The sequence below is a fragment of the Puntigrus tetrazona genome, chromosome 24 (assembly GCF_018831695.1).
Source record: "Puntigrus tetrazona isolate hp1 chromosome 24, ASM1883169v1, whole genome shotgun sequence".
NCBI classification, from domain to species: Eukaryota; Metazoa; Chordata; class Actinopteri; order Cypriniformes; family Cyprinidae; genus Puntigrus; species Puntigrus tetrazona.
In genome coordinates, this window is record NC_056722.1 from 14,725,570 (window position 1) to 14,740,366 (window position 14,797).

At 40.0% G+C, this 14,797-nt stretch overlaps 1 protein-coding gene across 1 annotated transcript in view; it reads right to left on the reverse strand.

Annotated features, from left to right (window-relative positions):
• Positions 1-6: 6 nt before the first annotated feature.
• Positions 7-14,797, reverse strand: part of LOC122330070 (disks large-associated protein 1-like) — a 24,889-nt gene continuing 10,098 nt past the window's right edge. The window contains exons 6-11 of the mRNA XM_043226877.1: positions 10,532-10,920; positions 9,567-9,649; positions 5,304-5,719; positions 3,329-3,420; positions 2,984-3,136; positions 7-1,780 (exon numbers count right to left, since the gene is read on the reverse strand). Coding sequence (XP_043082812.1) covers positions 1,568-1,780; positions 2,984-3,136; positions 3,329-3,420; positions 5,304-5,719; positions 9,567-9,649; positions 10,532-10,920 — 1,346 coding nt within the window. The 3' untranslated portion in view covers positions 7-1,567. The remainder of the gene's footprint in view (positions 1,781-2,983; positions 3,137-3,328; positions 3,421-5,303; positions 5,720-9,566; positions 9,650-10,531; positions 10,921-14,797) is intronic.

Sequence of the window (14,797 nt, forward strand, 5' to 3'; positions counted from 1 at the left end):
TATATATGTAAACTAAAACTTATTTTGGATGCAATTAATCGCAATGAATCATTTAAAAGCACCAATATTAATATATATCACATCAAATCGGAGAAAACGTTAAGTCACAATAAAATGTCTTGCAATGTACAGAATCACAACTGATATATACTAATAATGCGAGTTATATCAAATTTATAAAAACGTAATTGTGAAAATTAAGGTCACAATTACGATATAAATCAATATATTATCACCACAATTACATGAAGTAAAGTCTCAATTAAGAGATATAAAATATCTTGTCATATATGGTCACAACTGTAATATATTGTGCAACTACGACACATGAAAACGCAACTTCAAGAAACGTTTTATGTCACGATTATGTTATCACATTAACATCAAAGCCACAATTTACATACCAAAAGTCATAATAATAAAAAAAATCTACATCTTGTGATATACTGTTAGAATCCTAAATGCAATTGTGAGAAATAGTTATAATTATGTTATAAAGTCGCAATATTAAAAAAAAAAATTCACAATGGGTCACAAATGTGGCTTTATAGATTGTGAATATTTATTTTATAATTGTAAAATAAAGACTTTGCATCACTTGATCGCTGGCAGTGTGAACGGGGCTTAATGCTGAATGAAATCCCTGACTGCCTTTATGTAACGTTTCATAACGTGACACATTGCTAATTTTTACGAAGGGCTACTGAATCAGAGCCGTGAAGAGTGGGGTGTTCTGACAGCGCTTCTGTCAATGACGTGAACGCGTTAACCGGCGACAGATAAACGTGTCGCGTTTGACGTATCCATGTCAGTCAAACGTCTATGTCAGTCAAAACAGGTGAGCGGCACTGCTGAGGGGAGATGATAGTGAGCAGACGGGAAAGGAGATGGGATGGTTTGAGAGGATGACTGAGTGGGAGGTTAAAAAATATGAGAAGAAAGAAGAGAAGAGGTGGTTTTTCCATTCTATCCCCTGATACTGAAAACAGAATAACCTCGCCCTGTCTCAGAGGTGCAGGGTGACACGTGAGAGAGTGCCTGACGCATACATAAATACACTGAATCTGTGGCTACATTGGCGTTAAAATCTTCGAAGTGATCGGTATGTTGCCCTTTTAGAAGTTGTGTCCTCTTTGAGAACGCGAGACATATGGCTCTTACACGGTAACTGCAAAAAACTACGAACCAAATAATAGAATTCGGTAGTGTGCATTATTTGGGTAGTAATATCGACGGACACAATATGTTGTATTTTAGGCATGAATATATATGATCGGTCATTTTGACAATTAAATATAAGAGTGTCTAATAGAAATATTAAAAGTCTTTGGGAGTTTAACGAGGGAGCTACATCGCAAATGGCAGGACGGAGGAAGAGAGTGAAATTAAGTCGTAAATACATACAGTAGAAGCCCACAGTGAAGAAACTCTCTTTTACACAAGAAAAGAAGAGCGATTATGTTACAGCTACCCTGCCTTTGTCATTCAGTGCTATTGTGTTATGGTTGAAGATGTGTGTGTGTGTGTGTGTGTCTATTTAGGCTTCTGAGCACCCGGATTTCAGTGTTTATAATCGTGTTTGGGCCTCTGGGATGTATATTTCGATGCTGTCGGCGCAATCTGTTGCCGAGCTCTGGCGCTGAGAGGCAGCAGCCCGTTTAGCCGCTAACAGCCGCTTACGGGCCTCCAACCTCTGGGAGCCCTCCAAAGACCGGTCTCTCACTAGCAGCACGGGACCTTTCCCCGGCTTCCTGGGCACCGGAGGGGGCACGCGCCTCTCCTGGACAGCAACGACAAACTGGTTAATTGCCACTCCTCGACGTAACACAACACTGCTAATGCATGCAATTGCGGGGTCATCTGTTGGGGCATCGGGCAATATTTAGTTGCTTTTGAGCGCCAGGCATCTGCCAAATACATTAAGTGAGATCTCAGCCATTTTTGCCAGCTGAGAGTTCAACCCATTTGGCATGAGATGAACAGGACCACTGGATGTAAACCACATGCAGCGTGCAATTTGGGAGCATCGCCTCAAAACCAGATCACTGTCAAACACAGAACACATAAAATAATAAGAAAATGAGCAAAGTAAATCAGCTCGAAGCATAACACATGCAACATTCAATCATTAAATAAGATAAAATAAAATATTAAATAAAGAAGCAATAGAGTCAGAGTACGTGCCATATTTTACCAAATATAGAAAATTATCTGTTTAATACAATCAATTTTGCTGGTTGTTCCTTGCCATACTACTTCTATAAATAGAAACTGGATATGTGGAGCTTCAAAAAGGACACAAAACATCCTAAAAGCATTGTTAAAGTAGTGCATGTGACTTGCCATCTGCCCTAGCAATCCTTGACTTGTTCATAAGAATTTATTAGAGATGTAGTTACATATGAAACATAAACTAACAATTATTTTGATTCCTTTTAATGATTACTGGGTTGAGCTTACAATGTCTGATGCATAAACAAGTTCACAACAATGATCCAAAAGATTCAGTGGCAAATTGGACTGAGTCAACTCTGATGTAAGCAGTTAATAGCTCATATAATGACTCAAATTTTAACCTTTTCCTGACACAAAGCGATCATATGACTTCTGAAAACCAGGAATATTATGCACAAGTTCTATAGGACTACTTTAATAATGCTTGTGTTTTTTGTTTGTGTCCTTATTTAAGCTTGAAGGCATATATGATGAAACTGTACAATTTTTCAAAACAGTTAATTTCAATTTGGGGAACTGTTCAATACTGTCAGGCATTTTGAACAGAATGCTCTTCTACTCAACACAATCTTGTTTTTGTTTGCATTAAACAATACGACATCTACATATATTGAACAGCTACGATACACCAGTCACTGATCTTAAGCATGCAGCAAAGCATCGCAAATTAATATGTGTCAACTGCGGTAGTCTAAGCCATTTTTAGAGAGTGTGTAATGCGTCTGGATTTGTGAGGTAAAATCTGTACCTTTCTCTCTGGAGGCTCCAGTGCTTTCCAGTTGTTAGCTTTCAGCTGGTGTAGCTCATCAAACTTCAGGCTGATGTTCTCTATGGACAGCTGCAGCATGTCCCAGAATCCTGCCAGATCTTGAGACACGGGCCGTGGGTGGGCATTGGGATTCTGAAAACCAGAGAACAAATTATACACAGAACATCTGTTAATTTGAAAAAAAAAGAAAAAAAGTATACATAATACCTAATTGGGTAATACTGATTTAATTCTGCTCAGGCTGGCATTGCCGTTCGGGGCGGAGCTACCAAGTGCAGCTCCGCTCTGATTGGCTGATGGATTTGTGCTGGATTTTATACATACCAAGTTTTCTTCACAGAGCTCCCGGAACTGCTGAAATTTCTGCGACATCAGCAACTGAGCGCTGCCCACCGCGCTGCGAATCTTGCCGAGAACTAAACGCAGACACAAAGAATAGAGAATCGGCTGTGAATAGTGAAAGAAAACTGGATTAAGCAGCTTGAAAAGTTGATGTGAGCACAGCATGTACGAAGTAACACATTAGTGAATGTGTACGTGTGTGTCGCAAAGGCTTAGACACTCGGTTAATGTTTAAATGCCGTCTCTTTGAAGTGAGAAAGGGTCATAAATATCTAAGGGCTTGGGAACCCAAATGCAGGAACCAGAGGAGCAGGGGGAGTGTTTACCATGCACACCAAACAAATACCCGCCAAAGCCAACGAGCCACACACACACACACATACAGATCAAGAATGTGATGTAAAAAGAAAGATTAAGAGTGAAAAAGAGTAAATAGCATATCAGATTGCCAAACAGGGGTGAATTCTCTTAAAGGAAGCTAATGTTTGCCGTGCGGGGGTCATATAAAGACTTTTGCTGTGGCCTGAGGAGTGACTGCAGTGCGTTTCTGTGGATTGGAGCCATGAGGCAGTTTAAACCGAGATCAGACGAAATGAACTCTCTCTGTTTAACATATGCAGCAGCAAGAGACCATATGGCAAACAATGTGCTGTCATCGGAGCGATTAGCATATTTTATGTATTCAGGGAAAGAGGGAAGGGTTAGAAAAGAGAGAGTGGAAGGAGACAGATACAGAAACAGTGAGAGGAAAAAGAAAATATACAGAGAAAGAGGGAGCGAAAGAAACGAGAGAGATGGGTGGCTCCCTGCTGGTAGAAATGTCTGGTATGTGAGAGGGAGACAGACAGGAGATAGATGAACAAGCAGGCTTTGTGACTGACACGAAGATGGTCACTGCGTCGTGTGTGTGGGTGTGTGTGCTTGAGCAGAGAAAAGGCGGGAAGTGGGATAAAAAGAACGAGTCCGGCCGGAGGTAACCAGACTGTGAAATGACCTCGTGCACCGGTAGATTTGTGGCTGATAATTCTCTAAATGACTTAGACACAGTCTGTACAAATGTCACTTTAGTTTTGCAACAAAATGAGTAATTGACTTCAAACAACATGGTGGAATTGTAAAATTCAATGATTTAGCTACAAAAGCCATTTCGCTATTGCCTTCCTGTGTGGTGTAGAATAATTCTAGCTGCCTACCCGGAGAGAATTTTCATCAAATATGCATTTGGAACGTTAAAATCGAACATGCAAGTCTTCCAAAAAATGTAATGCTGTTGAAATCAGCCTGTGCTGACCAAAAATGCAGATGTCTACAGAGACCCGAAAGAAACACGGTTCAATGACAAAATGCTGTTGAACAGAATGATCCAAATTATTTGGTGACCCATAAAGCAGTTGAATTAAACATTTTAATGTCAATACATAAAATATTCTAAGCAAGACTTCATTTACCCTACATGCAGTTGAATCTAACCTTTTAAAATGAGACTGTAATGCCCAAAATGCTGTTGAAACTTTAATGAATCACACATTTTAATTGTCAAAAATGCAGTTAAATGAAACATTCTAAATGCGTCTTCACTCTTTACCAAGATGCAGTTGAATCAAACTATTTAAATGAGTCTGTTATGCCCAAAATATTGTTGCAGCAACAATCTAAATGATGCTTTAATGACCATGTCTAACCTAACATTTAACATTGTTAACACTGTATTCTACAGTGCACCAAAATGCAGCTGATTCCAATGCGGTCAAATCAAATATTATAAATAAGTCTTTAATGACCCAAATGCAGTTGAATCGAACATTATGAATGGGACAATAATACGCAAAATGTTGTTGAATCAAACAATCTAAATGAGTGCACAGTCTACAGTGACCTATCAAAACTTCATCTAATAATGTTGTCTATATAGGCAGCCTCCTACTTTTTTGATAGGCATCATCTCAGAATTACTCACTGTCTTCTGGTAGCTCATTCTCCCTCTCATCCTGCTCCATCTGTTTGCACCACCCCTCCATCCTCTCCACCTCTGCTTGCAGCAGTTTCAGAAACCAGCGTCCGTCCTGCGGACACACGGACCCTGACACCCCACTCGCATATTCCTCCTCCATGGCTCCATCCATCCAAGGGTCTGGAGGGGGCAGAATGGAGGGGTCAAAGCCCACGTCGGTGTACTCATCTTGGACACAGGCATGGTAGTGGTTCCCAGAGCCCTGGATGCTGACAGTAGAAGTGGCTGCATCTCGGGACGACTGGCGGACAATGGGCCCCTGGTGGGTCTGCGTGAACTGGTTGTCGCCAAGACCCTCCAGAAGGTCAAGATCAGCTTGAACGGCAGTGGTGACGCTGTTGGACCGTGTAACTCTGCGATAGCTGGAAAGAAAAAAGAACCATGTTGTATAGTTTGTGCTCAAACCATAGTGAGAAAAAAAATACCACTTTTAAAATCATTCAACTCAAGATCCAAATCATAGTGTATATTTTTTAGAATGTTTTTTAAAAAGCAAAAACCTGCTAGAATGGTAAAATGTGGTTAATGTGCTATTCTCTATTATCAAAAATGATCGAATGAATGGAATATTTACACTAAGTGTTAAATCATTAAAAGATTGTAGAAAACTATAAATATAAAACACAATGTAGACCAAAAAATCATTAAATTAAGTAATAACATACATGCTTATATGATGCTTACAAAGACTGTTAAATTACAAATGCTGTAAAAACGAATACTATAAATACTGAAGTTTTACAAAAATAAATAAATAATTAAATAAATACAGTAACTGGATTGTAATATTCTGTTAAAACTTTCTTCTAGGTAACTCTAGACCATGATATCAAATACAAGTGTAACAAACACACACACACACACCTGTAGGAATAGAGAGGGATAACATATCAAAGCGATCTGGCTTAGATCAGCTACTCTGTGTTTGCCTGGTGTGTGTGTGTGTGTATTGGAGATGTAGGACACCTGCTCTATTCAGGTGCACTGAAGCACACTGACATCTCTCACCAAACCCTGAGTGTGTGTTGGCTGTGTGTGCCTGTGCATCTGAGCGTTTGAATTTTGCCTTATTAGAAGGCACAACACACCGAATGATGGCACATACAGGCCATAAATTGCGAGGACATCTTTCATTTTTCCATGAACTGAACAATCGTTATTTTTACCCATCCTTCCAAAAATCTGTCCTGTGTCCGTTCTCCTTTACAACATACTGAGTTCTGATATCTTTTTAAACCATTTGTTTCCTATTAAAGACCATTTTAGATTGTTGCTGTGCGTGTGTCAGAGAGGCCTGTTTCATATCAGTTAACTACTTCCTGTAGAGAGGAAGAGAGACAAATAAAGGGCACAAGAGAAAGAGAGAGAGAAGAGAGAGTATTCATGTCTTGTTCCGCTCACATGGTAGTAATCATTGCCTTCTGTAAATCATATCATAAAGCGTGTGTGTGTGTGGTTCTCATGTTCATAGTTAAATGTAACCATGGCAGACCATTTTACAACAGATTGTTTTTACATTTGAACCTAAAATGCATAAAGTTGTCCTAAAATATCTAGACACTAAATCCACAAATAAAAAAAAGGTACATTTATTAGACAATATAAACCGAATCGCAATGGCAAGAAACATAAATGACAAAGCAATACGCCTAAATGAGTTAACTATTTCATCACTGTCCGTGATGATCAAAACCTAAATCACACTGATATCAGCTCACCGTGGTACCATGACTAGAAATTGCGTCATAGCCAGCAAATCAAGTTGAATCTGGATTTTCTATTTATGAATAAGATGGTCTGTTTGAGGCTGAAACTAACCTATGGTAGACTCAGAGCTTTGCATATTACCCCCAAGCTATCAATAGACACGAGAACACCCACACACACATAGCAAGGGAGGGCCACGTGTTAACACCGCTAAGACCACCACATCCCCAAAACGGGTGAAGGGTGTGACATGGATGACACCGGTGTCAGACGTTCACTTTTTTTATTACCAGACTAAAATTACCTTACATGGCAGACTCCCCTTTATTGTGTTGTTTATATTACATAAACATACATCTATATCTATATCGATATCTATCTGTCTATAAGTCTTTGTACCCACTATAGTGCACCTCTCCAGAGCCGAACAAAGCCAGGAGTGATTGGTTAGTGGCTCATTCCTTAATTTCCTTCGTTCCTACCGCACTAAGGAGGAGGAAAGGAGTGTATGACGTGCTAAAAAAGTCTCTACGTACAGTTCAAAGGCTCTGACTTCAGCAGGAAACAAGAGCAGACCTGTGCTAGGAGAGCCGTGTGTGTGTGTGTGCCAGTGTTTTACAGCTGTATTCCCTCTCAGTTACAAAGGCATGCTTCAGCAAAGTCCAAATACCGGCGACCTGTGCGGGTCTGTGTGTGCGTGTGTGTGTTATATGTGTCCTTCTCTCACCGTCTAGGAATCTGCTGCCCTCAACTCCTCAATCCTGGCAGCTACCAGCCCAAACCTTATATACATGTGTACACATACAGTTCACCGATCGGTTCATTTCCTATGCAGGCATCTCCCTGCTAAGATAGCATCTTAAACACAATCTTTTACAATAAGCAGAGACTGATGTTTGTGTGCTGCTAAACTTCCGAAGTGATACTCAATCCAGTAAACAATCCAGTTTATGGAAAACATGAAAATATTTTAATTATATTAAATATTTTAACACGTATACATTATGGAAACGTCTATTTGATGTCTGTATTTAGATCTATAAGACGTATTTTTAGTTGTTCATCTACAATATACCTTTAAGATACTTTTACTTTTGTGATTTAGAAAATATATAAAACTGACATCTTAAAGACATCTGGGAACTATCTGGGAACATTATAGGCAACATTTTTATGTTAGCATTGCTAAGTTAAAAACACAAATACATAGTATACATAGATATTATGTAATATACTATACTTTATTTTTATAAATTTCACTATTGAATAAATCACACTTTCAGTGTTTCAGTATTAGCATATTGCTTAGCCAGTCACAAATACTCTAAACTTTCTATAAAGCATAAAAATGCATAGCACACGTACATATTGGTTATAGTTTATTTTCATTCTATTTACTTTTTTCTATTTTTATTTTTTTTTTGATACATTGCACTACTTAATGAAATATATTTATAACTATTTGCAGTGTTAGCATCTTGCTAATCTAGCCAGGTACACAACTCAAGTATATTTTCATTTATTTCAAAGTATGATAATAAAAGAAATGAAACAACTTTTAGCAATGGATGCAGCACATTAATAAACGAAACCAATTTGATTTGTTTTTCAATAAATAATGCATTGTTTATGAATTCTGTTGGTTATGAAAATGAGGTGTCTGTTAGGTGTCTTAAAATACTGCCTCCATAGACAGTTCACATGGTTTTGGAAAAGGTCAGCTGACTCTAAACATATCCAGCCTTCAGTAAAACAACTGTTTATGCACAGTATGTGTGCGTGAGTCTAACATATTTGCTCTGGCATTTGATCTGTACTCCTGAGCAGCACTCTGGCTGCAAGACGGTGACTCTACGATGCTTCGGCTGGACCTATAGCTGAACTTTAATGGAAACACACGGCGACTGAACACCTAGTGGCCTCTACCTCCTCCCGGTCGTTATGTCCCACCCTCTCACAGGGTGCTAAAACGGTGACATCTGAGGATGCGCGAGTCAGAGAAAGCAAAAGAAAGCGAGAGAGAGAGAGAGAGAGCGAGAAGTGAGACAGGGGGTCGATACTTGACCATGTCTGTGACCCAGCAGCCTGCCTGCTTCATAATGGGCACAGCAACAGATGGCCGTGCAAGCACACACAGACACACCCGCATACACACACAGAGCAGCTGTCTCTCTGCCTCCCACTCCTTTACCCTTTCAGGAGGCCCCAATGTCCAAACCACCATGATAGGGACAGCTGTGTGTGTGAAATAGAGACAGAGAATGGGAGGGTCTTTGTCACAGGAGCATGTGCTTGAAATGACAACTCTCTCTCTCTCTTTCGCTTTCTTTTCTCTCTCCTGTTACAACTTCCATTTTTCAACTTTTATAGTCACTGTGCTCACATCTGTAATGATTTAAGTGACTTTATCTTCTTTGAACGAGCACATGTTGGGAGTTAAAGGATGGAGATGTAATGGAATATCCTGTGTGTGAGAGAGCGAGTGGGTGTAGATAAACTTACCTTCTCTCCTCCTCTACTTGAATGCCGACCGACTGAAACTTGCAGTGCACTTCTGATTGGTCGGTTTCCTCGGGACCGTCCACCTAAACACGGCCACGTGCACATTTAATGTGGAGTCTGGGCGTCAGAAGTCAATTTAAACATTTTCTTGTCAGATTCGCTGCTGCTTTTCTTGGCCTATCTAATTTGTCTGCAAAAGTTTTAGTATTGAATGATGTAGATGGAAAATTGTACACTACATTTAATAATCTGAGAATATAAACCTAGTATGTTACCTGTATAGACAGCATTACAGTGTGTGCCACACAGTCGTTGTTAATAGTTTCAAATATTATAGAATGTAATGTATTGAACACACAAAAGTCACAGAATATATAATAGATCATTGCTGTGTTACCTGTGCTGTCTACCTATATGATAGCATATTTGGGCATCATAGTGCGTACTATATGTATGCCTACTTGATATCAGAGAAGACACCATAAATAATGGCTGTGTCTCAAAAACCTAACAGCATTTCTGGGCATAGTGTGCACAATCTTAATAATCACAGCAGGCCTATACTCTATAAAAAAATGCCCAACTAAATTTGAAATAGCATTATGGTAATGTTACTATTTTTGCCATATATTTATATTGCAAAAATAATAATAGTATACAGTAGTCAACATTTGAAGATGATCAAAACGTTTTTTCTAAAGGTGCCCATAGACAAGATCACATTTTTGTCTTATGTTTCAGGACAACTTTGATGAATGAATTTTGAATTTTGATCCACTTCCAATGTTGACTACTGTGTACTAGTATGCTGTTCTGAAGGTTCACTGAGACACTGTCTATTTTTCCACAAAATGTCCGTTGGCTCTGCTTTAATGAGGTTCACATGTAATTCTCTGTTTCTTGTTTGGTATTGCTTATACAATCTGTAACCCTTTAGGTAACATAAATGTGTGTGTGTGGCCAACCTGTATCCCTATGGACAGGCATTTCCTGAGGGCATCTCTTTTAGCTTCCTGTGAGATGTGTGTTACGCTAGTGGTGGCGGAGGCTGTGGTGATGGTGATGGTGCTGTTGGTCACATGCTGGCTGGCTGGGCCGTGGACTTGAGCGTTTGCTGCCTCGATGGCTGCTGTCAGGGCCTTCATGCTATCGATGCTCTCCGTGGAGTTGCTGAGGCCCGACTGGACAGCTGCTAAGGCCCGGTTAGCAGGACCAGCACCGGTGAGCTCATTGTAGGCATCTTGTGCAGATTCTGTGCTGCTCTGGGCTGTTATAGAGATGTACGGTCTGGTGGGTGTTGACCTGGGCGGGACTGGGGGTGGGGTTTTCTTGTAGGTGGTTATACATGATGATACTGCGGAGTAGGAAGAAGTGAAAGGTTACTCTGTGAAAATTAAGTAGCACATTCGTCAACTGGCCATTTAGTGGCAATATTCATTTAACAGAACGTAACTGTGGGTGTATAATGTGAAAAGCAATAAAAATAAGAAATGAAAGTAAAGTACCATACAGAGAACACCGCCGCAGAAATACAATATATTTGAAATTAATACAACAGGTTAGAACAGAGCTGAGTAAAGTACAGTAGAGTATGGTAATAATGGACTTGAGCGGAGTAGAAAAAGGTTGCATAGAGCAGAAAAGAGTAAAACAAAGTTAAGTAAAAAAGTACAGAATATAACTACAGAGTAGAATAAAGTTGAGAAGAGTAGAGTAAAGTGAACTAAAACATAGTATAATTGAGTTTAATAGAAAATGCCATAAATAGAGCAGGATAATTTAAATAATTTTGGCAAAAGTTTGCATAATTCATACTGCATAATTAAATTCAGCAGAACACAATAAGAATACACTTGAATAACTACAGATGAAAGTACTGGAATATATAACACAGCAGAAAAGTTAAGTAGAGTGGATATAATATAAAAGGTAATCATAAAATACAACTGAGTGGAGTAGAACTATATAGAACAGTAGAATAAGGACTAGATAAAGTCGACTAAAATAGAACTATAGTATAAAATGACTAAGTATAAAATGAAGAAAACTGTATGATAACATACATTTCAGTCGTGCAGAATACTACGGAACGGAGCTAAGCAGACCTGACTAGAGAAAAAAAGTAAATTGAATTGTTTGGAATAGAAAAGGATAGAAAAAATGTAAAAGTTGGGTACAACAGACTAGAAGAGAATACATTTGATTAGAGTGGAATAAAACTAATGAAGAAGAAAAGTTTTGAATAAAATACAATATGGAAAACAGGAATATAATACAGCTGAGTAAAGCAAGCTAGAGTAAACTTTTTCAAATGTTGATTTCAGAATGAAATAAAAAATAATACTATGAAATACAACTGAGTAGAAGAGTGTTAGGTAGGCAGATTATTGTGAAGCACTGCAAACAGGAGTTTGGCATTACTGTCCCAATATCATCCATCTATTTCTGCTCTCTCTGTTCTTCCTGCCTGTGTTGCTTAGAATAGCACAGCTGCTGGAGAAGACTAAACACTGTGTATGTGTGTGTGTGCGTGTTCAGAGACTAAACAGTGGCAGTCCATTTTCTTACAGCTCCCTCATTTCCTGCTTTTGGCAGGAGCAGGTTAGTGCAAGCCCAGACACACGCACAAACACACACACACACACACACACACACACACACATTACTCCTGAGCACATGAAGGGAATGGATTAGATCGGAAGATCTCTCTTTTGCTTTATGACATCTGAGCGTACGAGAGTGTGTGTGCCAAAGCGCATCTGTTTTAGATTACAGAACTGTAAGAAGATCGTGCGCTGTCTTTTAACAGCTCCCTCACACACAGAAGGGATGTGGAACAGGTTTGTGACTCCGCTCTGTGCGTCTGAATCGATGTAAACTGGGTCACGGTGCATGGGGAAAGTAGGCCAGGCTTTCTCTTTAAACTATTACGGCACTGGAGCCAGGCACTGTGTGTGCTTGTTCTCACCTGTGTGTATGAGCCTGTGTCATGTGTCGAGCGTGTATGTGTGTGTTCTCCGACCCACCCAGTCCTGCGGTTTATTTCTAAAGCCTTTCCTCTTTCTCTAGCTCTCTCTATCTGTGACAAATGGCAAACCACGGGTCAAATAGCCCAAAACATCCACCCACCTGGAGCCCTTTAAACTACAGTCAGATGTGATTTTCCAAGCTGGGACGATCCAAAAATTTTAATCATATCCTACACTATACTGTACGAGCATTGAAATTCTCATGGTCAAATATAAATGTCCTACTAGTTTAATGTATATTATTAAGTGATTTATTTCTGTGATGGAAAAGCAGCTTTATCTTTTCAGCAACCATTCCAATATGCTGATTTGGTGTTCAAGAAACATTTATTATTACAGTTGTTTATAAAAGTTGCGCTGCCTGATATTTGCGGGAAATGTGATTTTTTTTCCCCATCAATGTAAAGCTTTTTAGCATTTATAGAAATCTTTATTACACATTATAAATGTACTGAACCCAAAAAGTATCTTCACTTTTCTCCGACTTAATTTATCTTTCCAAGTAATACAAAACAACATACTAACCCCAAATAGTATAACAAAATATAAAAGTAAGTGCATTTTAGCTCATACAGTAGACTTATTTATTCAACCTTCTGATATAAAATGTCAGCTAACAGTAACATAAGCGTGCCCCATCCGCACAAAGGCATGCCAGCGAGGTCAACGGGTTGTCTGGACTCCACAAAGTGAAGAGGAAGACAGTTGCCAGAGAGCTGTCAAAGTTTTTTAGAGGCCGAAATGTCTCAAAAATAGTGTTTTTGCAATATGGGCCACCGCAGTATGATATATTTTCTGAGACCAGATGTGTAGGACGCATCCCGAATGACTTTATATTCACCAACACGCAAGCACACACACACAAAAAAAAGGCACGAAATAAAAACAAGTCATGCCATGTTAGCGCCATTACGGACTACCTCACAGTTTCCACGGATACACTTTGATGTTTGGATCATGGAAGCGTCACGCCTCCAAAAACCGCACACACACGCTCTCAAGGCCATCGTGTTTATCCAACAGTTGGGAAGTGGAGTGTGATACAGAATTCCTGAACTCCAGCAGGCAGGAACGGAGAAAGAAAAACTCCCTGAAATGTTTTCGTCCAACTTTCTCTCGACAAAACCGTCCCGACATCTGCCGCTCTGTCGAACGCGCTCCGAACGCTACCGCAAACCAACTAATTCTGAGGACTTTAGCGAAGAAATGGCATATTAGATGTAGAAAGGCCATTTTCTTTATAAAAAAAACGAACTCCAATTATCTTCGCAAAATGTTTTTTCAAAGTTTGGTTTTGTAACCATTCGGCCCGTCGGTTGAACATTAATTGGCTGCGTTCTTGGCCGATAAAGCATTTCTCGTTTCAAAAGAGCCAAAGTATGAGCAAGAGGTTAAAGAGGAGGAGGAGATGGGACTCTGTGAATGACAAAACCCCTTTTTGGCCCCCGGCCCACAAACTCCTCTTTGTGAAGGCGCTTCAAACGAGCGGCCGACAGAGGAGTGTGAATGGTGAATCTCCTGGCTAAAAAACACACTACCCCCCGCCCTGGCCAGCGCTGTATCAAAGACGGCCCCTGCTCAACCCCCTTCTCTCCACTCCTTCGCTGCCCCCTCCATCATCCATTCATCCCTTTTTTTCGGCCCCTGCCTGGAGAAACTCCCCTTTCGGCCTCATGCTTCATTAGGAGGGGAGATTGAACTCACCTCTGGGCATGTTGACGGCAGGACGCGGAGGAAACCAATGGGAGTGTGTGAGGGCTTGTGTGTTAGAAGTGACAAAAACCGTAAAACTCATTCAAACAGGTTAGTTGGGCTCCCTCTAGTAGATGCCAAGGGAATTATCGGAAAAAAAACACGAAACACAAAGCGCTATAAAGGCAGAGGAGGGGCCGGAGAATGTTTTTTGTGTGTGTGTGTGTGTGTAAGCAGGCCAGGGTGCAGAATGACAGTTCGGCCCAGCTGCCGTGTGTTTAGAAAGGGGCTGGTCACTGTTCGCCTTTCTCTCCATCCCTTGCTCTCTTTCCACAGCCAGCTGGAGTCCTTTGTGATAGTGTAGCTGTGGAAACAGGGAGGAACATGAAATCTGCGGCCTTTCTATGAAACAGCGTGTGCGTGAAAAAAAAGAAGATGGAAATAAAAATAGACCACCAGGCCAGTCACTGTTGAACCAAATGGTCCGCTTCTTTTTTTTTTTTTTTTTTA